The following is a 26,587-nucleotide window of genomic DNA, read 5'->3' as shown; positions in this document are numbered from 1 at the left end:
CTTCATGAGATGACAATGGGGCAGAGGTCTAGGGAGTGAGTGGTGGTGACGATTTTGAGGGCACTTACCACAGCTTAATCGCCAAAAAATATAGCACGGTTCCTTGCACGTGATAAATATTTAATAAATGTTTACTAATTAAATAAAATTCAAAGACTTGGCTAAAACCACACACTAGATCAAAGATTAGTCAAGAATGATGTATCTTTAACACATCAAAACTATGATCCCTACTGATCCCTAGAGTATCCCAGCCCTATCCAAAAAAAGCAAAACAAAACAAAACAAAAAAACAAAAAAAAACACTGAATAATCAGTACGAACACAGTGGAAGTTATTAAAAATTACTGTTACCATTTAAAAAAAGAGACGCCTGCCTGGGTGGTTCAGTCGGTTAAGCGTCTGACTCTTGGTTTCCATTCAGGTCATGATCTCACGGTTCACGAGTTTGAGTCCTGCATCTGTGCTGACAATGCAGAGCCTGCTTGGGATTCTGTGTCTCCCTCTCACTCTGCCCCTCCCCCACTCGCTCACTCATGCTCACATGCTCTCGCTCTCTCTGTCAAAGTAAATAAAGTTTAAAAAAAAAAGAGAGAGAGAGAGAGAGAAAACAGAACAATGCCTCTTCAGGAAACTTTTACTAAGCAGCCTCCCATTATTTCAAATCCAAAGTCAGCATTTACTTTCCACAGAACCCTGGGATATGTATGTCAACTGGCCTTGGCTTTCTGCCATAAGAAGTTTATGTGCCACGATAAACACTATGTTTGTCAAGAAGGACCTTGCCTTTTGATTTAATTCTAGGTTTAAATGATGAAGCTACTTCAAATATGTACAGGTATGAATTCAGTGATTAATGCATAATTATATCTATATAACTTATACACTGTCATCAGTAATAAGTTATATTTTAACTTATTATAATTAATGCATAATTATATCTATATAACTTATACACTGTCATCAGTAATAAGTTATATTTTAACTTATATACAACAAAGTTTCCACAATTTTTGTCAATAAATTATTTCACACAGGTATATGCTTATGAATCTATTTAATTATTCAAACTGTGCTAGAGAATACATATTTTGGAATACATATTTCATCAGAGTCAGTTACAACATACATGATTTCCAATGGAAATTTCCTACACTACCCTGATTATCAAAAAAAGTCTGTGTCATCTGCCATCGAATCTGTGCTATGTCAAAATATATTTTTCAAATACGCATTTAATGATGTCACATTCAGCTCATTAGTCTCATAAATGGAGATTCCATTTTAAATTACTTTCACAAATATTTTGGAAACACGTTTTCCAATTATTATTTTTCTAGTGAAGACATATAATTGACCTATGTTTACCTATAAATTTTCTCTGCACAGTGACACTTTTTAAAAAGAGAACAGTATGGAAGGTGCAAAAGCTCTGGCTCTCCAAGGCAATGCCAAAAAAAAAAGAAAAGAAAAGAAAAGAAAGTTGAAATTTAATTATGTCTTCTGATTTTTACTCTTTTGAGTTTTATTTTCTCCCCTTGTTTCTTTTTTAAATGCTAGGAATTATATTCTTAAGGGCATCTACCCCTTCGGGCAAGGATAATGAGAGACTTCACTACTTAGAGTTAAGAACATACAGTTGAAAAGTCATTTCAATAAAAATAATAATGTTACTATTTCAATTGGGGGGGTTAGTTTTACGTGAAGGAAAAAAAATCATTGTTTCAAATTCACTGGTGGTAAATATATTAACTTTCTGCATCGAAATGAAGAGCCTTTTAAGATAAGGAGCTATGCAGTCAGCAGTGACTTCAGTTAGTCAGGGTAACAGGAATCCGGGGTCAAGGCTGTTTCCACCATCCTGGTCACACCACCATAGGTAAATGGGACCCTATTTGTGTAGCACTTGTTTCTGTCATAAGTGTAGCAGACCTCACTCTCTTCATCACAGATGTTGCTTTGGCTGGCCATAACTATTTGATTATCCAGCTCTACTTCCACAGGATCACATTTTTTACAGCTGAAAAATAAAAATACGTATTAGACAATATCCACCAGATGTTGTATCAGAACCTGAGTGACTATTCGTTTCTATCCACAATCAGCTGGCTCTTGCAGCTCTGACTTGACCACTAACAAAAGGTAGCTCCTTTCAGACCTCAGCTGCTCTACAATACAGAATAGTTAACAGGATTTTTCAGCCTTTAATATACAAAAATTCGTTGAAAGTAAACAATATAAATTAATGATATGACAATATCATGGTTTTGTCTATACTGTACCTCACCTTCTAGTCTGTTAGGTTTGTTCCTAACCGTAAAGGAGAATTAAACAGGTTATTTACAGTGACAAAGAAGAAAGAAATATTTTTTAAGTGTATTTATTTTGAGAGACAGAAAGCTTGTGCGTGCACGTGGGGAAGGAACAGTGAGAGAGGGAAAGAAAATCCCAAGCAGACTCCAGGCTGTCAGCGTAGAGCCTGATGCAAGCCTCGATCTCACGAATTGCAAGACCATGGCCTGAGCCAAAAGGAAAATTCAGATGCTTAACCAACTGAGCCACCCAGATGCCCTGGGAAGGAAGAATTTTTTTTAACATTTATTTATTTTTGAGAGAGAGACAGAGTATGAGTGGGAGACGGGCAGAGAGAGAGGGGGGGATACACAGAATCAGAAGCAGGATCCAGGCTCTGAGCTGTCAGCACAGAGCCCGATGCGGGGCTCAAACCCATGAACGGTGAGATCATGACCTGAGCGGAAATCGGACGCTTATCCAACTGAGCCACCCAAGGCGCCCCAGGAAGAATATTTTTAAGGAAAAGAAATTGTCTGATGTTGGATTCCATAGCTTCCAAAGTAACACCTACATGTTAATATGTCTGAAATCCAATTATCTAGCTATTAAGACAAATTGGCCCTTCCTGTACTAATGGCAATAATTTCTTATTTAGAATAAATTTATAGCTGGGGCGCCTGGGTGGCTCGGTGGGTTAGTCTTCCGACATCAGGTCGTGATCTCCCGGTTTGCGAGTTCAAACACCGCGTAGGGCTCTGTGCTGAGGGCTCAGAGCCTGGAGCCTGCTTCAGATTGTGTCTCCCCCTGTCTCTGCCACTCCCATGCTCATGCTCTGTCTCTCTCTGTCTCTCAATAATAAAACAAAACATTAAAAAACAAATAAATAAATAAGAATAAATGTATACCTAACTTTTATCTGTGATAAAGTTTTATAAATGTATGATATCTCATAATGAACACAGGAATTAATGTATTCAAAGCTCAAATTATATTGGTAAATGTTTATTCCTCATATATTCAGAAACATTCTTACTAACAAGTTTAAATAAAAGTTATGAACTTCCATATCTATATTAGTATGAAGGAGAAAATCTCTTACACATCGGACAAATGGTACACAAAGTTGGTTCTCAGTGGTGAGGTGGGATCAGAGATATTCTCCCTGTTGTTCAGAGGAACACTAAAAAAAGAAACAAAAGAGATCAAAATAATGAAACTAGCAAATATTGCTATTTTTGGTAATAGGTATATTGCTTGCACAGTACTTACTGTCTCATCAGCAGTTTAGTACATTTGTACTCTATAACACTCTACAAGCGCTCTACAGTAATACTATTGCTCAGATTTCACCGTAATTTGCATATTTTAAACATTTCCCATTCAAAATAAATCTCCCAGAAGCTCCTCTGTCGATGATCTTCACTTAGTTGGCAAGTCCCTGCTTTTCCTCTAAAAATCAGCTCAAGTTTTACCCTCTTTACGATGATCATTCTCACCCCTGAACAAACTCCTTCCTCTGTTGTCTCACTGACATTCATGTATGAAGTTCATGTATCTTTATTATGGCAAAGGCCATTTCATAGTTGCTTGTCTACAGAGTGGTTGCTGTAGTAGATGATGTAAGTTCTTTGTGGCAAAAACATTTATGCTTTCTCAATGCCTTTCTAGATGTGTGGCATGTAGAATGTGCTCAATATTTGTGGAATAAATGGACAAATATTATTATCCATATTTTAGGACTGCAGAAAGTATCAACTGGAGAGCTCTATGATCTACCCAAGTTCACACAACTACTAAGTAGCAAAGCTGTAACTGGACTCAAGATCCCTAGATTTGGTGATGTTCCGTGAAAAATTAGGTAGCCCTTCTCAACTAGTTGAGGTGATTTCATTAATGCTTACAATTTTTTCATCTATGTCATCATTCCTCCTCATGTGCACCCCTCCCTACCAAAGGACACAAAGGAAAACGTAACGATGGATTTAGCAATACCATCTACATACATGTCAAGCCAAAACCTTAGACACCGTCTCTAAGTCCTCCTTCTCTGTAATGACCCATATCTAATCCATCTACCAGTTCAACTGACTCTGATCCTTTGCAATCTGTGCACAGTTCAGGACACCGCCGTTTCTTTCCTAGATCGTAGCAATATATTAGCCACATTATCGCCAAAATGGCCTCTAAAACACTAGCCTAATTTTCTTCTCTGCCTAAAGCCTATAGTGTCTTCACACAAATAACAGAGTACCCTTATGATGGCACAGAAGGCACTTCATGATATGCTTCCCCCTCTCCAGCCCCATCTCTCACCATGCCACCCTCTTTACGTGCCAGCTGTAAGCAGCTGCTTGCAATTCCACATATTTACTAGGCTTTTCTCATCTCCAAGTCTTCACAATAACAAAAGCAGTTAACAGTTCTGACATTTACTAAGTATTTACAGTGCGCCTGGGATTATGGTAAGCATGTTACATGATGATCTCATACGATTCCTTACAGCAACCGTTTGCTTTCCCAAGAATGATCTGTCTCACCTACCAACCCTGTCACTCCCCACACACATTTACCCAATTAACTCCCACTCAGCTAACAGCCACTTCCACCTACTAACTCCAAACACCTGACTCCCACCACCATTTTCCCTTCACCCTCCAGGACTGGACTGGGTGCCCCTCCTTAGTGTTTCTGAAATATCTTATGCTTATTCCTGTCATAGCATTTACAATACCGTGATTGCCTTTTAAACTGCTTAAAATTTCCTACCAGACTGTAGATTATTTGATGGCATGGGCTGTGTTTTATATAAACTGTTGTATCCCCAGCTCCAATCCTCACTGGCATTTAGTAGCAGTCAATAAATGTTTCCTGAATGAATGAATGAATGAATGAATGAATGAATGAATGAATGAATGAATGAATCTATTCCTTATTAGAGTATAAGGCTCTAGTAATATCAGGAAAGACTTTAACTAATGAGAAAGATAAGTAATAAACATATATGAGGGCCTACTGTGGGTCAAACACTGTTCTAGGTGCTTTTGTCCATTAGCATTTTTAACTCTCACATAAAGTCTGCATGTCTATATATGTACATAGATAATTAACCTTTTTTTACAGTTTAGAAATAAGTTCTTCTAAGTACTGCACATCAAAAAGAGGGGTATAGACAGATATTACATTCAAACAGTGGTTAATATCTGAAAGTATCTCTGCTTACAACATGCAGAAATAAAAAATTTTTAAATGCCACGTACATAATTCTGATGTTTCTCTCCACAATGTCTTCATTAGAATCTTCAGCAGAAGGGATGATCCTGGAAGTAATCCGGACACACTTACATTTGTTGTCAACGAGAACAGTCCTTTCATCTTCATCTTGGGCTTGAAGATAAAACATTATTAAGAAGAAAGGGGGGGAAAGGTCTGTTTATGGACTTTTACTGAGGTAATTTATCTTTTTTCCTGTAGAAAAACTAAGTTTTGTGGTTGATCAGTTTCCGCTTTCTCCATTTGTTCTCTTTCCTAATCTAAAATGCTAAGTGGAATCTTACAGCATCAAGAAGGAAATCCAAATGCACTCCAAACAAATTTTTTTCTTTTTCTCTTGGACCAGTCTATGGGAACCTGGCTGAAGTATTTCTGATTTTCGTCTAATACTTTTAATAGAGGCACAGCTCTCTGAATAATGCAGCCTTGTAAAAATTGGTGCCAAATGACAAAATGATAGAGAAAACAAAAAATCTAGATGATATTTCTCTCAGACCAAAGTAATTATTCAGAAGTGAACAAAAAATAACTTCAGCCTTTATAGTTCCAGTTTGAAGTGTCACATCCTTCCTGAACCCCCATTTAAACTTTTTTTACTCCTTATATTGCATTAGAGTTAAAAACAGGCACGTTTTCTCCAAGATAACCTTACTTGGTGAGACTTTTAAATATTCTTTACTATAGTTTTCCTATCTTCTTTTTCATAATAACAATCAGGTTATCATGGCATAATGATTCATTCAAATAAAATAATAAGTGCTATATATGTTAATATTTCTGATAGGAATTGTTTTAAAAGATATGGTATATATAGATGTAAAGTGCTATAAATTTGCAAAAACAGTTTAGAAAATATTAAAGATACAAGCTTTTGAATGGATACACAGATGACCATTAAAGCCTTAACTCTGACAATCAACATTTATGGTCTAATCTGAATATTGGAAAAAGAGGTCTGGTAAGTGTTGTAAAGAATAAACAAACAAAATTTTTATAATCAGGACTTGTATCAGTTAGCAAGTATTTGAAGAATTATAACAACTTTATTTAATAGGCTAATTAAACAATAATAATGATTTTTGATATATTTTTGTTTTGTTTTATTAATTTTTTTTATTTTTAGATCATTGTAAATTCACAGGCAGTGATAATAAATACCAAAGAGAGAACCCATGTACATTTTACCTAGTTTCTCCCAGTGGTAACATCTTGCAAAACTATAGTATAATTTCCCAGCCAGAATACTGAATTTGACAGAATTCACAGATTTTAGCTTTTATTTACTCAATGTAGGGTGCTTTAGAAAAAAAAAATCTTATAACCCACTATAATAAAATTGATCAGGATAGATATAATTTTAATTGGAAGTCTAATTATTTCAGAGGTATCCCAGAACAGAGAGGACCTAATTGCAGTATTTCAGTCTTAATGATTAACAGTGATTACAAAAACATTTTAAGACCATTGTTTTGTACTTCAAATTGTTGGAAGTACTTTACAATGCATTATTATGGCATTATTCATAACTTCTTAATATGTCTTCTGATAAAAGTCTGTACAGTATTAAATATCTTTTTTTTTAATTTTTTAAATTTATTTTTGAGACAGAGAGAGACAGAGCATGAACGGGGGAGGAGCAGAGAGAGAGAGGGAGACACAGAATCCGAAGCAGACTCCAGGCTCTGAGCTGTCAGCACAGAGCCCAACGCGGGGCTCGAACTCACGGACCATGAGATCGTGACCTGAGCCGAAGTCGGATGCTTAACCGACTGAGCCACCTAGGCGCCCCAAAGTCTGTACAGTATTGCAGAAGAAACATTATGAATTCAATTCAACATAATAATAAAACTTTTCTTAACATTTTGAAAAGAATAAGATGACTTAAGTGGTGTCTTTCCCCTACTCCTATATTCAAGACTCTTAAATGTTTTTCTCAATAAAATACAAATGAGTACGTAACGCCTGACCAAAAATACCGATTGAGTCAAGTATGTGACTTATCTATTAAGTCTTAAATAGAAAATGTCTTTATTTTATTTATAGCATATAATTTCTTTTCTTTTCAATTTTTTTTACTGTTTATTTACTTTTTGAAGGAGAGAAAGACAGAGCATGAGCAGGGTAAGAGCAGAGAGAGAGGGAGACATAAAATCCGAAGCAGGCTCCAGGCTCTAAGCTGTCATCACAGAGCCCAACGCCGGGCTCAAACTCCGGAACCACAAGATCATGACCCGAGTCAAAGTCAGACGCTCAACCGACTCAGCCACCCAGGTGCCCCATATAATTAATTTTCTTACCAGAAACCTAGGAAAAAACTATTCCTGTTTATTACTACTTACTGTTATCATATAAAAATATTAGGCAACCTAATACATCTTCCAGGGAATATACAAATACAGTCAATGCACCAAGGCTTAAAAGATCCTAATATTCTCACTGACAGACAGCATTTTTCCTAATAAACCTGTTAGTACTAGAATGTACCTTACTTTATTCCAAGAGCACCTGAGACATAGCAGGTGCTCAATAAATATTTGTTAAATTTAATTCAGTTCAAAGAATAAGAAAATATGCTTAACAACACATACTAGATATAAACATGAGTTTACTAAAAAGTGATTCTCCTATATAGGCAAAAGAGGATAGAAGTTAGGAGTGTGGTCTGTAGGGTTAGATGGCCGGGGTTCTACCTACCACATGCTTGCCATGTGATTGTAGCTAAGTTATTTCACCTTTCTAAATCTCAATGGACTCAACCATGTGTTAGAAATATTAAGAGTACCTATCTCAAGTGATTACTGTGAGAATTAAATGGAATAGTATATGTAAAGCAGCTAACATAATGCCTGAAAAATAGTATGTACTTAAGAAATGACAGATCTTTTACAAATGTATCTATATGTATTTCATATATATGTTTATAGATATATAAACATGTTCATAAATGTTTATTTATATATTAGAGGTCCATATACTGTACATTTTTAATTCTACTATCTTTGTGTTTAAATATTATTAGAAATTCATTATTTCTAATGCTAAATTAGCAAAACATATGTTTAAAATGACTTCTTAATTACAACATACCCTGTTCTGAAATGAGAGAAATAAGCTCAGTAAGTGTTAGAAACAGGCCAAATTATATCATTTCTAACTTTGCCCTTCTACATGAACATTATTACATCTAATGGTCAGGGTGTATTCCATTTTCTACAGTAGTTTGAAAGGTTAATAAACAAAACAACCACAGTTGTGCCATCAAGTTATAGGCAACCTGTATAATATTAAACATTGTTAAAGTGTCATAAGAAATCTGTAGGCTCAGATTCAGGAAAGTTGTTAGAAGCAATATCAATCTCCCTGGGTAAGTAAAATCCCAAGCATTCTATATTGTAATTATTACAATTACAGTAATGATTATATCATGTCTCCAGAATACTCTCTTAAGGTACTCAAGGAGAGGATTACTGGTCTTCAAGATTCAATATGAAAATTTATATAAGCATAGCTGTCAGCACTTATCCAGATATATATATTTTCTTATTCTCTAAGTTATAGTAGGCAAACAAATAAGAGGAAAAAAAAGAATAAAAAGAATTACAATGAGTCTCATCTGCAGAAAGATCACCGCCCATATGAAGGTTAAGGCATGTTAGAAAAAAGTAGCCAGACAGCTAGCTAACTGAAGCACAAACACAAATGTTTAAAACTGAAGAGCAGATCTGTGTTGTATTTTTCCTTTCATCTGGGTTAATTTTCAAAATACCACATACCTGTCACAAGAACAGCCTTAACAAAAATGGCTAGGACTCCCCAGAAAAGCAAATGGTTCTTCATCTTGGCTTCACTTCTTTAGAAAAACTGAAGCTAAAAAGTCAGGGTTAAGGTGTGTGAAGTATAAGGAGTGTGCAAATGATGGTGCTTCTGCTTTCTTAAAATAACACCCTAGGCAGCTAACAAACTAAAAACAATCACAACTGCGGTTGGAATCTGAAATTTAAATGCAGCACTAGACAGAAGTGTATGTCTCAGATTTCTGTATTTTCTTCCAAAGTAGCCCCTCCAAAGACCTACTCTGATGCAATTACTCTTTATTTCTCATTTGCTCTATAAAGTTAAACCAGATGATTCATAATGATTTCAAGTCAAGAGTACATTAAGAATGTTTAAGTAGGGATTCCTAACTTTAGTCCCTACACAATATTGTTTTCAAATCAAATATGTGATATTTGTTATGCCTAGAACAGTAAATGAAGGGAAGAGAAGGAGAAGAAATTAAAGTCTTTCAAGGTCCCAATTACATCTTATGTCAACTTTTTCTCCTAGCCCTTAATTAACCAAGCTATCAGATTTAAATATACATATTATACATGACATATGTAATATATACATATTCTGATTGCTTTCAGTTATTTTATAAACTCAAACGTGAAATTGGAATTCAAAACAAATGGATACTACATGTATCAGTTGCCATTAATTTGACAGCATAAGGCAGACCTTGTGTTTGATCATCTAGTAACAGCTTTCAGAATTATAAATCCATGAAATGATTTTCATTTGAGATGCCTCAACAGAAAACTCAATCAGTGCAGTATTTCTTGTAAGTTTTGGTCATTAATTAGTGTCAACAAACTAACTAACTAACAAACAAACAAACGCCTGAGCTTTTGGACAGGGCATCCCCCTACCCTCTGCCCCAACACGTTAGAATTTCCTGACTCTTAGGCAGGGTTGGTTCCACAAGCATGCTGGTTACATATATATTCAACATCAAGTCTAAGTTACTTTTGGTTCTCAGTTCTCTAATTTTTTAAGGATCTCTTAGAATTTTGAGAGGCACTAAAAAGTGCTTCAGGATCATCAGCAGGCAAGCAGATTTCACAGCCAGCAGCAGAAGACAGCAGGATGAGAACTATTAATGGCTAGCACAGAATTGCACTCCTTCAGTCATGTACTGAGTCTAACAAGAACATGGTGCTGGGCCCTAGAACATACAATATTACTATACTGTCAACTTAACTCTCATTTTAATTTCTGCTATCATAGGACTTAGAAAGATATTTAGGGTTAAGAAAAACATATTGGAGTCACATGAACAATTGTATCTATTTGAAAAAAAATCTGAAAGCACATTATTTTAATGTATGGTCAGGATGTCAAAACAAGCATCAACCACTTAAGACCTCCTCATCTTTAACTGTAGTTTCTAAATAACTGATTTATTCATTCATTCCCAAAGAGAGTAATTAGAAGTTAGCTGCATACTTTTTTCTTTAGTCATTATGTCCTTGAAAATAAACTCAAGGCTAGACTGCCTCCCCAAAGCAAGCTGGATAAATCCCTGGGGACAAAATGTTTCCTCCAAAGCTTATTTTTTTATAAAAGCAAATATTATTTGATTCATAATTACTAAGCTAAAGAAAAGTTCTATATATGGTGTTTCTCTTCTTTCAATCTTACAATTTTGTATTTCTATTATGTAAACTATGCATCTAAAAGAAATTAATTCTGGCACAAAACAGACACTCAGATCAATGGAATGAACAGAATAGAGAACCCAGAAATGGACCCACAAACGTATGGCCAACTAATCTTTGACAAACCAGAAAGAATATCCAATGGAATAAAGACAGTCTCTTCAGCAAGTGGTGCTGGGAGAACTGGACAGGGACATGCAGAAGAATGAACTGGACCACTGTCTTACACCATACACAAAAATAAACTCAAAATGGATGAAAGACCTAAATGTAAGACAGGAAGCCATCAAAATCCTCACAGAGAAAGCAGGTAAAAACCTCTTTGGCCTTGGCTGCAGCAACTTCTTACTCAACAAGTCTCTGGAGGCAAGGGAAATAAAAGCAAAAATGAACTATTGGGACCTCATCAAAATAAAAAGCTCTGTACAGTGAAGGAAACAATCAGCAAAACTAAAAGGCAACTGACAGAATGGGAGAAGATATTTGCAAATGGCATATCAGATAAAAGGTTAGTACCCGAAATCTATAAAGAACTTATTAAACTCAACACCCAAAAAACAAAGAATCCAGTGAAGAAATGGGCAAAAGACATGAATAGACACTTCTCCAAAGAAGACATCCAGATGGCCAACCAACACATGAAAAAATGCTCAACATCATTCATCATCAGGGAAATACAAATCAAAACCACAATGAGATACCACCTCACACCTGTCAGAATGGCTAACATTAACAACTCAAGCAACAACAGATGTTGGCAAGAACAGATGGGAATGCAAACTGGTGCAGCCACTCTGGAAAACAGTATGGAGGTTCCTCAAAAAAATTAAAAATAGAACTACCCTACGACCCAGCAATTGCACTACTAGGTATTTATCCAAGGGATACAGGTATGCTGTGTTGAAGGGGCACATGCACCCCAAGGTTTATAGCAGCACTATCAACAACAGCCAAAGTATGGAAAGAGCCCAAATGCCCATCGATGGATAAATGGATAAAGAAGAGGTGGTATATATATACAATAGAGTATTACTCAGCAATCAAAAAGAATGAAATCTAGCCATTTGCAACTACATGGATGGAACTAGAGGGTATTATGCTAAGCGAAATTAGTCAGTCAGAGAAAGACAAATATCATATGACTTCACTCATATGAGGTATTTAAGACACAGAACAGATGAACACAAGAGAAGGGAAGCAAAAATAACAAAAACAGGGAGAGGGACAAAACATAAGAGACTCTCAAATATGGAGAACAAACAGAGGGTTGCTGGAGGGGTTGTGGAGGGGGGATGGGCTAAATGGGTAAGGGGCATTAAGGAATCTACTCCCGAAATCACTGTTGCACTATATGCTAACTAACTTGGATGTAAATTAAAAAAAAATAATAATAATATTATTAAATAAATAAATAAACAAGTACATGACATAATATTTTTTAACTTGTTTTATTTTTTATTTTTTTTAATTTACATCCAAATTAGTTAGCATATAGGGCAACAATGATTTCAGGATTAGATTCCTTAGTGCCCCTTACCCATTTAGCCCATCCCCCTCCCACAACCCCTCCAGCAACCCTCAGTTTGTTCTCCATATTTATGAGTGTCTTCTGTTTTGTCCCCCTCCCTGTTTTTATATTACTTTTGTTTCCCTTCCCTTATGTTCATCCGTGTTGTCTCTTAAAGTCCTCATATGAGTGAAGTCATTTGACTTTTGCAGGACATACTATTTTTAAAAAATAAAAATAAAAGAAATTACTTCAGTAAAAATAAGAGGTGGTGACCCAAGTGTCACTTTTGCCACCAGAAGACAGTTACCTATACCTGCAATATAGGATCAGGACCAGTGTTTTGCCAACTGTGGTCCAAGGATTATCTTCCCTAAAAACATCTGGAGTACTAGTTAAAATATGGATTTCCTGGCCACACCCAATTAGAATTACTGGAGACGTAACCTTGGAATACTTATTTTTAAAAAGGCTTCCAGTTAATTCTAATGTACAATAAAGTTTGAAAATTGGTAGACTAGAAGCACCAGCAGGGGGAGGGGGGAGGAAGGGTGATAACTAGAAGTATTATCTACTTATCTACTTATAGAAGAGCAAGAGGTTAATAGAGGTAATTTTTTTAAACACATAGGCTTACATTGAAAACAACTTAGCTGAAGCTTCTATTTATTTTTACAAGTCTGCGCTATAGGTGAATTGTTTCATAATCTTTTTAGCACTAACCAATTATAGGTAAATAACAGGTCTTGGTTTAATTTTCAAATCATTTCATCTCCAGTTTTAGTTATGTTCTTACCAACAAAAATATGTAAAATGTGAATAGTAGAACACTTTCCATGCAAGTGAGTTAAGCTACTGGGAGCTTAGCCATACATTGTAAATTCTTCACCACAAATAGTTTCGTTTTCTACATTCATATAAAAGATTTTTTATAGTAAGAGGTTCAGTGACAGACTCATCTGGATGAAAGACAGCTTAAGGTAATTTAGTCTCACCTTCTTTACTCCTACTCAAGGTTTGTTTCAATTTCCTATACAGCAGACAGTATGAGTTCAGCATTTGTTTAAAAACCATCTGAAATAGGTCGATGCTTCACTTCCTCTGAACACGGCTTATTATATTTGGGATATTCAAATCATGACTTTATTCTCTTGGGACACAGAGAAGACGCTCTCCTTGTCATGTTACTATCTCATTGGTGATTCCTTCTCAGTCTCTGGCTCAATTTTCCTGTGAATAATGAGGTTTGATCCTCAGTCTTCTCTTTTCTGTCATCCTTGCCTTAATTAGTCTTACCTGATCCCATGGCTTTGACTACAGGACATGTTGTGACTTTCAAATATACAATCCTAGACTTTAGCTTCCCTGTTGAGCTCCAAACTCCTACATCCAACTTTCTATTTGATATCTCCGTTTGTCTGTCTAACAGGTATCCAAAACTTAACCAGGCAAAACAGTACTCTTGATAATCAAGCCTTCACACTTCCATTCCAATCTTCTTCTGTCTCTAGTCTTCCTTAGCTCAGTAAACCAACCTGGTTATTCAAGCCACAATTCTCTTCTTTGATTCCTTTCTTTTCATCTCCTCCACATTCAATTTATCACCATGTCCTGTTGGTTTTATTTCAAGAATATATCCCAAATTTATCTGATTCTCTCCATTTTCTCTACCACCCTGGTCCAAGTCTTTATCCTCTATCTAGACTACTACAATAGCCTCAGCCATAAAGTTATTTTTCCTTTGCCCCAGCATTGGCTACTAGGACCCACACCTGACAAAAAAAGAATGGCTAAGTACCCTAAATACTAAAGAGAATCAGACACTTCCTCCAAGGCTTACTAGGAGGCTACAGAACTCAACTTAGTGGCCATTAACCACAACCCCCACTGCTGGAGCTCCTCCCCTAGTCTTTAGAGGACTTTGGAGGGAAGGGGAAATGGCATCATAGGAGCTGTTGGCTTTGTGGAAACAGTAGTGTTTATGGTAAAAGAGACTTTCCCCCCTTACTCTTGGGAGAAAGAAAGACAGAATGCTTTTTCTCTCCCCAAAGTCAAGTGAGGGAGAGATTTAAGAAAATAACCCAGAGAAATAAGGGACCCTGCAAAAGGGGAAAATTGAGAAGCAATAGAACATAACAGTTAAGAGAAAGGATTCTGAGTCTGATTGCTTGAGTGTATTTTCCAATTCATCACCTATTAGCTGTGAAATGGGCAAACCTTAAACACTCATTTAATCTCTATCTTTAAAATGGGGATAATAACAATACATATTCCATAGGATTGTTGTGGGGCTTAACATGTATTATAACATATAAATGAGTTAGAAAGATTTTGGCCTATAGTAAGCACTCCATAAGTAGTAGTGATTATTGTCATCAGAACCATTATAATCATCATCATTATGTTGGTCACTCCATGTTGAGTTTCAGAAAATGCAAACCTAACCTGGAGCTATCTGCTACAATGAAGTTTGAGGAAAGCGTTCCTGAGAGAATTGGACATTTCCCCTTGGGTTGTGGGCATGTAGGAACATAGAAACTGATATGTGCTCATGCTGCATGACCCTTATAAAGTATGAATGAAAATATCTAAAAAGAAGCTATAGTAACCAACAAGGTATGGTTCTGGCATAAAAACAGCTACATATACAAACAAACAAACAAACAAACAAATAAAACAGACACACAGACCAATGGAACAGAATCTAGAGCCCAGAAATAAATTTATACACATAAGGTCAACTATTATTTGACAAAGGAGACAAGAATATTCAATGGTGAAAGAAGAGTCTCTTCTATAAATGGTTTTGGGAAAACTGGAAATTCACATGTAAAAGAATGAAATTGGACCCCTATCTTCCACCATTCATAAAAATTAACTTAAAACAGATTAAGAACATAACCATAAGACCTGACTAACTCCTAGATGAAAGCATAATGAAAAACCTCCTTGACATTGGTCTCGACCATGATTTTTTGGATATGAGACCAAAAGCAAAAACAACAACTAAAACCACATCAAACTAAAATCTTCTGCACAGCAAAAGAAATAATCAACAAAATTAAAATGCAATTACAGAGTGGGAGAAGATATTTGCAAACCACATATCTGATAAGAAATTAACATATAGAATATATAAAGAACTCATACAACTACATAGCAAAGAAGCCAAACAATCTGATTTTAAAATGGGCAGAGGACTTGTACAGACATTTCTCCAAGGAAGGCATTTAAATGGTTAATACGCACATGAAAGGTGTTGAACATCACTAATGACCAAGGAAATGCAAATCAAAACCACAATAAGATATCACCTTGTATCTGTTAAAATGGCTATTATAATAACACAAGAGATAACAAATGCTGGTGAGGATGTGGAGAAAAGAGAACCCTGGTGCACTGTTGCTTAGAATATAAATTGGTACAGCCACTGTGGAAGACAGTATGAACGTTGTTCAAAAAATTAAAAATAGAACTACCGTATGATCCAGCAATCCCACTTCTGGGTAACATCCAAAAGAATATCCAAAGGAAATTAAACCACTATTTCAAAGAGATACCTGCACACCTGTGTTCATTGCAGCATTACTCACAATAGCCAAGACATGGAAATAACCTAAGTGTCCATAAACACATGAATGAATAAATAAAATGTGATATATATGATGGAATATTTTTCAGCCATAAAACGGAGGGAAATTCCGCTATTTGTGACAACATGGGTGGACCTTAAGGGCATTTTGCTAAATGAAATTAAGTCAGACAGACAAAAACAAATACTTTATGATCTCACTCATGTAGAATTTAAAAACATTGAACTCACAGAAACAGAGAGCAGAATTAGTGGTTGCCAGGGGCTGAGGGATGGGAGAAATGGGAAGAGGTTGGTCAAAAGGTACAAATTTCCAGTTATAAGATGTATCAGCTCCGGGGATATAAGGTATAGCATGGTGACTATAGTTACTAACATTGTATTGTACACTTAAAAGTTGCTATAAGAGAACTTTAATGTTCTCACAGTAACAACAATAACAAAATGGTAATTATATGAGGTGAAGGATATGTTAACTAACTTTCCTGTGGTAACCGTTTCACAATATATATGTATCAAATCATCACATTGTATACCTTAAACAGTTATATGCCAGTTATTTCTCAATAAAGCTGGAAAAGAAAAAGAATATATCCAGAGTTTTTCTGACTTGAGGGAGGAAGACAACACTCAGAAGAAGTGTTAGCTTTATTTAAAATAGCCTGAAACTTGGGGCGCCTAGGTGGCTCAGTCGGTTGAGCATCCAACTTTGACTCAGGTCATGATCTCGCAGTCTGTGAGTTTGAGCCCCACATCAGGCTCTGTGCTGACAGCTCGGAGCGTGGAGCCTGCTTCGGATTCTGTGTCTCCCTCTCTCTCTGCCCCTCCCCTGCTCATGCTCTTTCTCTCTCTGTCTCAGAAATAAATTTAAAAACATTAAAAAAATTTTTTGAAATAGCCTGAAACTGGAAGCAACCTAAATATCCATAAACAAATTGGATGAACCAATTGTGGTATGTTATTCAGCAATAAAAGCGAATGAACTGTTAACACACACAACATGGATGAATCTCAAAATAATTATTCTGAGTTAAAGAAGCCAGACAAAACACTTTAAAAAGAGTACATACAGTATGATTCCATATATTATATGTGTGTGTGTGTGTGTATATATATATATATATATAATTGAAATACACATTACAAAAAAATAAAGTCATGTATTTTAAATATTATTTTGAAATTATATTTTGATATATTTATATTAAATTGTGTACTGTATTAACTAATTATTACCTTATTCAATTTAAATAATTATATTAAAATTGTAATTTAATAAAAATGATTCTTTTAATATAAATAATTCTAGAAAATGAAAGCAAACCTACAGTGACAGAAAGCAGATCAATGATTGCCTAGGAAGGTAGGGACAGGGAGAGAAGGGAGGAAGGGAAAGATTACAAGGGTGCCTGGGGAAACTTTTGGAGAGGATGGATATGTTCATTATCTTAATGTGGTTACAAATCCTGACTATACACACGTCAAAATTTATTATACAGTTTAAAGGTGTGCATTTCATTGTATATCTATTAAATATCAAAAAAGCTGTTAAAAAAAATCCACATCTTTATCAACAATGGCCAAACCATGGAAAGAGCCCAAATGTCCCTTGACTGATGAATGGATAAGGAAGATGTGGTATGTATATATATATATCTATATATATATATAGATATATATATAGATATATAGATATATACACACACACACACACACACACACACACACACACACAGTGGAATATTACTCGGCTATCAGAAAGAGTGAAATCTTGCCATTTGCAATGGCATAGATGGAGCTAGAAAGTATGCTGAGTGAGATAAGTAAATCAGAGAAAGACAAATACCATAGGATTTCATTCATATGTGGAATTTAAAAAACAAAACAGATGAACATATGGGAAGTGGGGGGGAAAAGAAGAGAGGGAAACAAACTACAAGAGACTCTTAATGATAGAGAACAAACTATGGGTTGACAGAGGGAAATGGGTAGGAGATGGGCTATAGGGGTGATGGGTACTAAGGAGAGCACTTGTTGTGAGGAGCACTGGGTGTTTTATATTAGTGATGAATCACTGAATTCTACTCCTGACACCAGTATTGCACTGTATGTTAACTAAAATTTAAATTAAAAAAAAAAAAGGTGGGGGGAGAGAAGGCAGAATAATAAGAATTGAAAATCAAAGAAAAAATGAAAAAATAAAAGTGTTATATAGGTAGAGGTGCAGAGTGATATTTTATTATAATTCTACTCTGTCAACTAGTTGAGTACCTACTATGTGCCAGATACTTTTCTAGATACTTGGACAAAAGTAGTGTCTTCATGTTGCTTACATAGCAATGTTGCTTTTGTGAAGGTATTTGAGTACTTCATGTGTGAGATATTGTGGCTGGTATAAGATTGGTAAAATTGGAGATGTTAGTGATGTTCAGATTAGGGATATGTTTCATATGAACCAAATGTTCTATAACTACTGAAGTTGACATTTGGGAAAAGACAAGACAGATTTGTAGAAAAAATATTCACATCTTCAGAATTCAGTTTTTAAGTATGATGTTAGGTTTTCCTTGAATGTTCTTTCTCAAGTTGAGGAAGTTCCCTCCTGTTCGTAGTTTGCTGAGATTTTTTTTTTTCAGAAATGGAGATGGCATTTTTTCAAATGCCTTTTCTCTGATTATTGAGATGACCATATGATTTTCCTTTTTTTTATGTTTGTTAATACAGTGAGTTATAATGATTTTAAATGTTAAACTAACATTGCATTTCTGGGTAAAACCCAACTTATTCATGATGTATTATCCTTTTTATAAATGGATGGATTCAATTTACAAAAATTTTGCTTTGAATTTTTGTATTTATGTTCATAAAGGATATTGGTCTGAAATTATTATTTTCTTATGTCTTTGCCTGGTTTTGTTTTCAGGATCATCCTGAATAGGATAAATCTAGAAGTATCTTTTCCTCTCCAATTTGCTGGAGGTGTTAACTGTAGAATTAGTATGATTTTTTTTCTTTATATGTTCTGCAGATTTTGCCAGTGAGGCCAGGGCCTGGAAACTCTCTCAAGCTGGGGAAATTGCAGAGGACTTCACATTTGTTTTCTGTCTCTCAGAGATCATTGCCCTTTGTTACCTCATGTCCAATCTCTTAAAAATCGTTTCATAAGTTTGTCAGGTTCTTTAGTTGTTTCAGGTGGGAGGGTAAATCTGGTCTCTGTTACTTCATCTTGTTTCAGATTGGATGTTGGAGAAAGTGAGGTTGGGATATAAGTTTTTACACTGAAATTGACTTTTTTTTATGTGTATTTATTTTTGAGAGCGAGAGAGAGACAGAGACAGAGTGCAAGTGAGGGGAGGGGCAGAGAGAGAAGAAGACACAGAATCCAAAGCAGGCTGTAGGCTCTGAGCTGTCAGCACAGAGCCCAACGTGGGGCTTGAATTCACAGACTGAGATCATGACCTGAGCCAAAGTCAGACGCGTAACTGACTGAGCCACACAGGTGCCCCGACTTTCTTTTTTTTAATAAGCTACTCTTTAGACCTGTTTTAGGTTCAGAAAATAAATTAAACATTTAATAATGGAAAATTTCCAAAATTACTGTATCTTCTTAAAATATTGTCAGGGGAAGGCAAAGAAAAAATTAATTATGGTGATTTGGAAGCAATAATTAGTAGGAAAAAAATGGTTTATGTTTATAACGCATTAAACTATTCACTGCTCCAAACTCTTCTCTACATCCAGTCTTACCCCCATGACTCATTGTCCACTCAGCAGACAGTGATCTTTCAAAAGATAAGTCAGATCATATCTGACTCAAAACCCTCTACTGGCTTCTCATTACATTTAGAATAAATGCAAACTCATTATTTTACCTGATTTCCCACAATTCTCCCTTTCCCTCATCACTCTCCAGCTACTTACACTCAGGGCCTTTGTTCTTTTAAATCCCTCTGTATGAAATGCTTTTCATATCTTTGCATGGCTGTCCCCTCATCATCATTCAAGTCTCAAGTCAAAGGTCAGTGCCCCGGAGAGAATTTCCCTCATTGCTAATCACCCGAACCCAGTCACTGTCATATTACCCTGTTTTATTTTCTTCATAGTATTTATCATAGTTTGGATTTCTTGTTTAGTTTATGTAGTATCTGTCTCCTCCTCATTAGAATAAAAGCTCCTTGAGAAGGGCATTGTCTTGTTGCTCATTTCTGTTTCCAAGATCAAAGCACAAGAATACCTAAGATATACTGATTGAATAAAGGATGAATGGAGAACATTTTCATAGGGAGTTGAAAACTCTAGTTAAGTCCTCTAGCAGTATTAGTCTCTTTTCTGAACAGGCTCCATAGTATCAATATATGCAATAGTCCAATTGCCATCTGACCTAGTATAAAGTAGCAGGACTGCAATATTTTTCAATAAATGCCACTTAGGATAACAGTATCTCTCTTTTGGCAGCTATGTTACCCTATTGGCTTCTAACAATTCTACAGTCAACCAAACTCCCCTTTTAAAAAATAAATGCTTCTATAAGGTAATAACCTCCCCACATTTAATACTTAAACAGTTGGAATTTGCGTATGACATTTAGCCTTGGTCCCTAAGTTTTATCTTGCTAAACTCAGACTAACATTACCACCTATTAGATTCTTTTTAAGTCCAGATTTAGTTAATTCTCTCAGCTTCACAGCATCTACAAACTTGATACACATGCCATCAGAATCCTTACTTAAGTTGTTAAGAAAAATATTCAATGGGTTAGTGCTGAAGACAGACTTCTTTGGCATACATCTAAAGTCTCACCTGTAAGCTAACACCAATCCATTAATAGGCACATTTTGGTTAGAGCACTTCAGTTCAAGTTAATTCATATAATAACATCCTATCACACACAATGTAATTCCCCATGTCATCCGTAAGGATAGTATGAATACTTATCTTAAGAAATCAATCTCTCTTCAGCCTCTATCTTTAATGTCATGTGATTTCTCCCCTTGAAAGTCTTTCATAATATAAAAAGATCCTTGATATCCTGGCATCTGGCCACTTAAACACTTAAAAGGGATGATGATATTTTTTAATAGCCTTCTTGGCTTTAAATCCAAGATGTAGCTGAACTCTCTTGATCTTCCTTTTAATGGATTAAATTCTGCATGTAGTGTAACAATTTAGTGTTCCCATTTGTCCTTGAACTTTATATGAAAAATAAGATTTGGTAATTAATAGGACTGTCCAAATCAGCTCCAAAAACACAACATCTAAAATATGTTACAGGGTCATCAGGAACATGGCCTTTATACCTTATCTATATGTACTATATCTTTACCTTCTGTATCTCTGAGACACTAAACAATACAAAAGTAACTTTTGAATCAACCCAGAAAACTAAACTGAGAGGAGACCTTACTAGCACCAGAGGAAAGATCTTCTGCTGAGACAAGGCAACAAAAATTATCTCCAAGAGAAGTGAAGCAAAATAAAGCATTCAAAAGTGGAAAATTCTTTATGTGTGTGTATATATACACAGTATAATGAATATATCATTGCAACCAGTTTAACTTTGAGTATCCTGAAAGTCCCAAAACACCCTACACTCACTCAGAGTTCCACAAATCTGTTGTACATAGTTATTCACAAAGATTAAAGAGGGAATTTTCTAAAGTGAGCTAAAACTTTTTATCTGACTGCAATCTATTCGTCCCCACAAGATGATCCTGGCTGGGTTGCTCTGGACTTCCCAAAACTCCTGTAGAGCACTCTCTTTCCAACTCTACAAGAGCAGATGCAACTTATCAAGGACGATTAGCAGCTCTTTTCCATAGTGTCGTGGAGGAAGTAAGCTGCTTTAGGATGAAGCTGAACAACTCTTTCCCAGCTACTGGCCGCCATAAATTCACTGAAATGCAAACTTCATACCTTTTATGATAAGCTTATGGCCAGAGACGTTGCTGTTGATGCCCTGGGTGAAGAATGGAAAGGTTACATGGTCCAAATCAGTGGTGGCAATGACAAACAAGGCTTCCCCATGTTTTGACCCATGGCCGTGTCCAGCTGCTGCTACTGAGTAAGGGGCATTCCTGCTACAGACCAAGGAGGACTAGAAAAAGAAAGGGCGTTATGGATGCCAATCTCCGTGTTCTCAATTTGGTCACTGTAAAAAAAGGGGAGAAGAATATTTCTGTATTCACTGATCCTACTGTGCCTCATCGCCTGGGGCCCAAAATTGCTAGTGGAATCTGCAACCATTTCAGTCTCTCTGAAGGAGATGATGTCCACCAGTATGTTGTGAGAAAGCCCCTAAGTAATGAAGGTAAGACATCTAGGACCAAAGCACGCAAGATTCAGGGTCTTGTTACTCCATGCGTCCTCCAACACAAACATCGGTATACTGCTCTGAAGAAACAGCGTACCAAGAAAGATAAGGAAGAGACTGCAGAATATGCTAAACTTTTGGCTGAGAGAAAGGAGGCCAAAGAACAGTGCCAGGAACAGATAGACTGCTAAGAGATGGAGGCTGTCCTCTCTGAGAGCCTCTACCTTTAAGTCTGAGTCCAGTCAAAATAAAATTTTCTACAAGTATTGAATAAATAAGATCAGACGTCCAAAAGAAAAAAGAAAAAAGAAAAGAACTATTATCACTAAAAGTTTAAAGATATGCTTAGTAATGTTAAGGAGTATATAAGCAATTACAAGTGTATTTGTAATGCTCTATTTCTTAAACCAAGTAATAGAATGCATATGTTTGTTATATTATCTTTCACAGTTTATATATTCATAATGAATTAAAGACAATTAAGAATCATTATTAAAAAATAAAGACCAATTATCACTGCAAACAATGCATGCTTATCCCTTCCCTTTCAGAATCTTAATCCTGAAACTATTTTGTAGATTAAGAATTAAATAATGGTCCTACATTTTGCATATTATTATAGGTCAAGCAAATGTTGAGTATTAAGTGTAGAATTAAGAATACTAAACTTTATTTCCAAAATTAATTTCTAATCTTTAGAAGCATATATAAATGCATTTTATATGATCATACTTCTGCGCAAATTACTTTGTGTTCTTTTTTGTCACTGGCACATTTTACACACCAGTTTCCAAAAATTGATACAGAGCACATGTTAACCTCTGAAGTAGTTAGATAATATTTTATCATATTGATATACCATGGCTTACCATAAAGTTTCTACATCTCATTTGGGGTTACCCCATCTACTATTATATCAAAAACTACTTTTCAACAAATGTATGTTGCAGATCTAATATGTGTCTTATACGTTGTACACTTGATGCAAAGATACAGATGACCATAAGCAGCCGGGCCCTGCCTTCCCAGAGATTAAATTCTAGTGAGGAACACAGATAAGAAAAATAAGATAAACAAAATAATAATAATAATAATAATAATAATAATAATAATATCACCGTTTGTGATACATACAATGAAGGGAATAAACAAAGTTGTGTGACCAAGAGCAGGTGGGGCAGGGTTGAGGTAGTCTACTTTAGAAGACATACTCGGGAAAGGCCTCTCTAAGGAAACATCTAGACTAAAACAGGGGCCTGTACTGGCTTTCCACACCACTGTAACAAGTTACCCCAAACTGAGTGGTTTACAACACAAGGGTATTATCTCACAGTTCCATAACTCAGAAGTCCGGTAGGCTCAGCTAATTCCTCTGCTCCAATTTCACAATGTGGAAACCAAAGGGTCAGCCAGCCTGGCTCTTATCTTGAGGTTCTGGCAGAGAATCTACTTCTAAGCTCATTCAGATTTTTGGAAGAATTTGGTCCCTTAAGGTTTTAGGGGTGACATCCCTATCCCCTTGCCTGCTGGGTAACAATAGTGGGATAAGTCCTTCTCTGGCCTCTGCTTTTGCCTCATCTCTCTTTCTCCCAGCTAGGGAAAGTTTTCTGCTTTTAGGGCCTCCTGTGATTACTTTGGGCCCATCCAGACAATTGAGGATAATCTCCCCATTTCAAGGCCCACACCCATAGTCACATCTGCAAAATCTCTTTTGCTATGTAACAGGTCATACATGCACAGGTTCTAGGGATTAGGGGATGCGCTTGAAGGGGGGTGGGCGCGTGCAGGGATGTTATTCTGCCTACCACAGAATCAGCCAGACACTGTTCCAAAATAAAGAAAACAGCAAGTAAAAGGCCCAAGGTGGGAAAGAGCTTGGACAAAACGAGTAGCACGGAGGAAGGCTCTGGAACTGTGGCAGAGTGAAGGCAGAACCGCAGTAAATAGTACCGTGCACTTCTTTATAGGAGTAACATTTTTTTCCCATTTGAATTGTGTGAGTTTAGGATCTACTTTGAATTTCAGAATTGGGGGCGCCTGGGTGGCTCAGTTGGTTAACCGTCCGACTTCAGCTCAGGTTATGATCACACAGTTCGTGGGTTTGGGCTGTGCTGACAGCTCAGAGCCTGGAGCCTGCTTCCGATTCTGTGTCTCCCTCTCTCTCTGCCCCTCCCCTGCTCATGCTCTCTCTCTCACTCAAAAATAAATAAGCATTAAAAAAATTTGAATTTCAGAATTAATCTTCGTCATTCTAAAGTTAAAGGAGCATAGGCCTCCTAACTTCCAGTCCAATTCACCTCCCACAAGACTAAAAGTCATTAATATTCTTTATATACATGGAGAAAATCCTTCTAATTCACATTTTTTAACCCTAAACATTTTTGCGTATTGCATACAGAATTTCTCAATATTGATCTGTATCTAATCACAGTATATGTAAAATTTATATTTAAATATTAGGAGGCAAAAACTAAGTTTAAAAAGAACTTAAAACATGAGGAAGAAACTTCATCCCAAATTCTTTTTAAAAATTAAAAAATTAAGACAAACAAAAAACTGAATTCTCTTTTTTTCCAACGGCTTTCCACATAGACTTTATGGTCGTCTCTTGTGGTTAAATGTTTATAAGGAGAATTGCACCTGTGTTGTGGTCTGTTTTTAAATAAACTTGCACCTGCAGTGGCTTTTCACAGAACTGCTATTTGGGATATTACATGTCAGTCGTTTGACTATCATGCAGAGCTCTTTCCTCTTACACGACTTTCTGGGAAGGTCTTAATTTACAAACAGCCTATTTCCAAAAATCCATTAAAAAAAATAGCAACAGTAATTTCTCTCTAATTTCTCTCGAGATACAATAATAAACAGGTGTTCCAGAAAACTCCTCAAACAACAATATGTTCCTTTCAATTCATAAAGTCCAGTGGTCTGGTCCCTCACTGCTTTAAGGAAATTCTATTTTCAGGAGAGGCCTCTGCTATCTATTCAAATACGTCTGCTTTCCTTTTCCTGTATAGGATTTGCTAATTCCTGTTTCAGAATCTTTTTTACTCTGTTATTTTCCTCACCATAAACTTCTTCCTTTCTGCCAGCTCTTGTTAAAACTCCTAAAATCTTTGAAACTAATTCTAGTGTCTCCCCTGCATAATGTCATTCCACTCCGTTCACTCCTTTACTCTCTGTTACTTCATTGCTCATCTCCTATCTCTTTATATCATTTTACACGAGTGCGCACACTACTTTACACTTTTACCCCTTCTCTTCTTATGTGTGTAATTTATCTAAGTTAATGCTTTCCAGATGCAGGGAGGGGATCTCTTTATAGAGCAATAGCAATTGGCACCCAAAAACAGGATATGAGAAAACATATATAAAGACCCATTCTAAAGAGTCTTTATATATAAATTATAAAGAATTATTAAGACTCAGAAAAATAGATGGGAAAATAAAATTTTTCTTGCTAACTCTTCTATTCATATTTAAGTGCCACACTAAGTCTGTTTCCTCTAATAATAAGAAGAAAGAATAAATCCATGGTGGAGAATATTCAGTCAATTATTTTTAAGATACTGGATGCATTCTTTGAAGTCAATCGTAGTAATTCTTTTGTATCTCTCTTGGAGTTGCAAATAAATTGCTTTGGCCTAAAAGGTATGCCATAATTGATTATTTCCCAACTAATTTTACATTATAGCTATAAATGTATCTTAATTCTAATAATTTACAATACCTAAAACAACATAACACACTGTAAAGATGTGTTTTAAGAGACACACTATCTACCATCTTCCTATTGAACAAAGCAAAGGCTCTGGAGTCAGATTACTTGGTTCCAAATGTGACTCTATTCTCCTCAATTTCATCTACAAAATGAGCATAACTGTGGTATATACTTCAGGGGATTGATGAGAATTAACAGTTGTAAGCACCTAGAACGTGCCTGCAGCATGTAAACATTCAAATATTTTAGCAAATTATTATTATTCTTTTATGTTGAGAAAAGATAGCATCTTCTTTCAGATTTACATAAATAAATGCTAAGGTATAATGGTAGGCAGAATAGTGGCCCATCTAAGATACCCATGTCCTAATTCTCAGAACCTGTGAGTATGTTACATTACATGGCAAGGAGG

The 26,587-nt window shown here is 35.9% G+C and overlaps 1 protein-coding gene and 1 pseudogene across 1 annotated transcript; one reads left to right on the top strand and one right to left on the bottom strand.

Moving 5' to 3' along the window:
* Positions 1–1,040: 1,040 nt before the first annotated feature.
* JCHAIN (joining chain of multimeric IgA and IgM) lies at positions 1,041–9,498 on the bottom strand. Its single transcript, XM_015081900.3, has 4 exons — positions 9,339–9,498; positions 5,553–5,679; positions 3,395–3,475; positions 1,041–2,020 (listed from the first exon to the last, which is right to left on the bottom strand). The coding sequence occupies exons 1-4, from the start codon at positions 9,400–9,402 to the stop codon at positions 1,816–1,818; spliced, it is 477 nt and encodes a 158-aa protein (XP_014937386.1). The 5' UTR covers positions 9,403–9,498; the 3' UTR covers positions 1,041–1,815.
* A 12,493-nt stretch (positions 9,499–21,991) lies between these two features.
* On the top strand, positions 21,992–22,724 carry LOC106983687 (40S ribosomal protein S6-like; annotated as a pseudogene).
* Positions 22,725–26,587: the final 3,863 nt, after the last annotated feature.

Source organism: Acinonyx jubatus, chromosome B1, assembly GCF_027475565.1.
Source record: "Acinonyx jubatus isolate Ajub_Pintada_27869175 chromosome B1, VMU_Ajub_asm_v1.0, whole genome shotgun sequence".
In the NCBI taxonomy this organism is placed as follows: Eukaryota; Metazoa; Chordata; class Mammalia; order Carnivora; family Felidae; genus Acinonyx; species Acinonyx jubatus.
Note: the sequence above shows the minus strand (reverse complement) of the source record. Positions and strands in the feature narration are given on the sequence as shown.

Coding starts and splice junctions, on each gene's coding strand:
- JCHAIN (XM_015081900.3), bottom strand. CDS start 9,402: ATGAAGAACCATTTGCTTTTCTGGGGAGTCCTAGCCATTTTTGTTAAG. Junction 5,680..9,338: donor TAAGGCTGTTCTTGTGACAG/GTATGTGGTATT, acceptor TTTATCTTCAAG/CCCAAGATGAAGATGAAAGG. Junction 2,021..3,394: donor GTGTACCATTTGTCCGATGT/GTAAGAGATTTT, acceptor TTTATTTTTCAG/CTGTAAAAAATGTGATCCTG.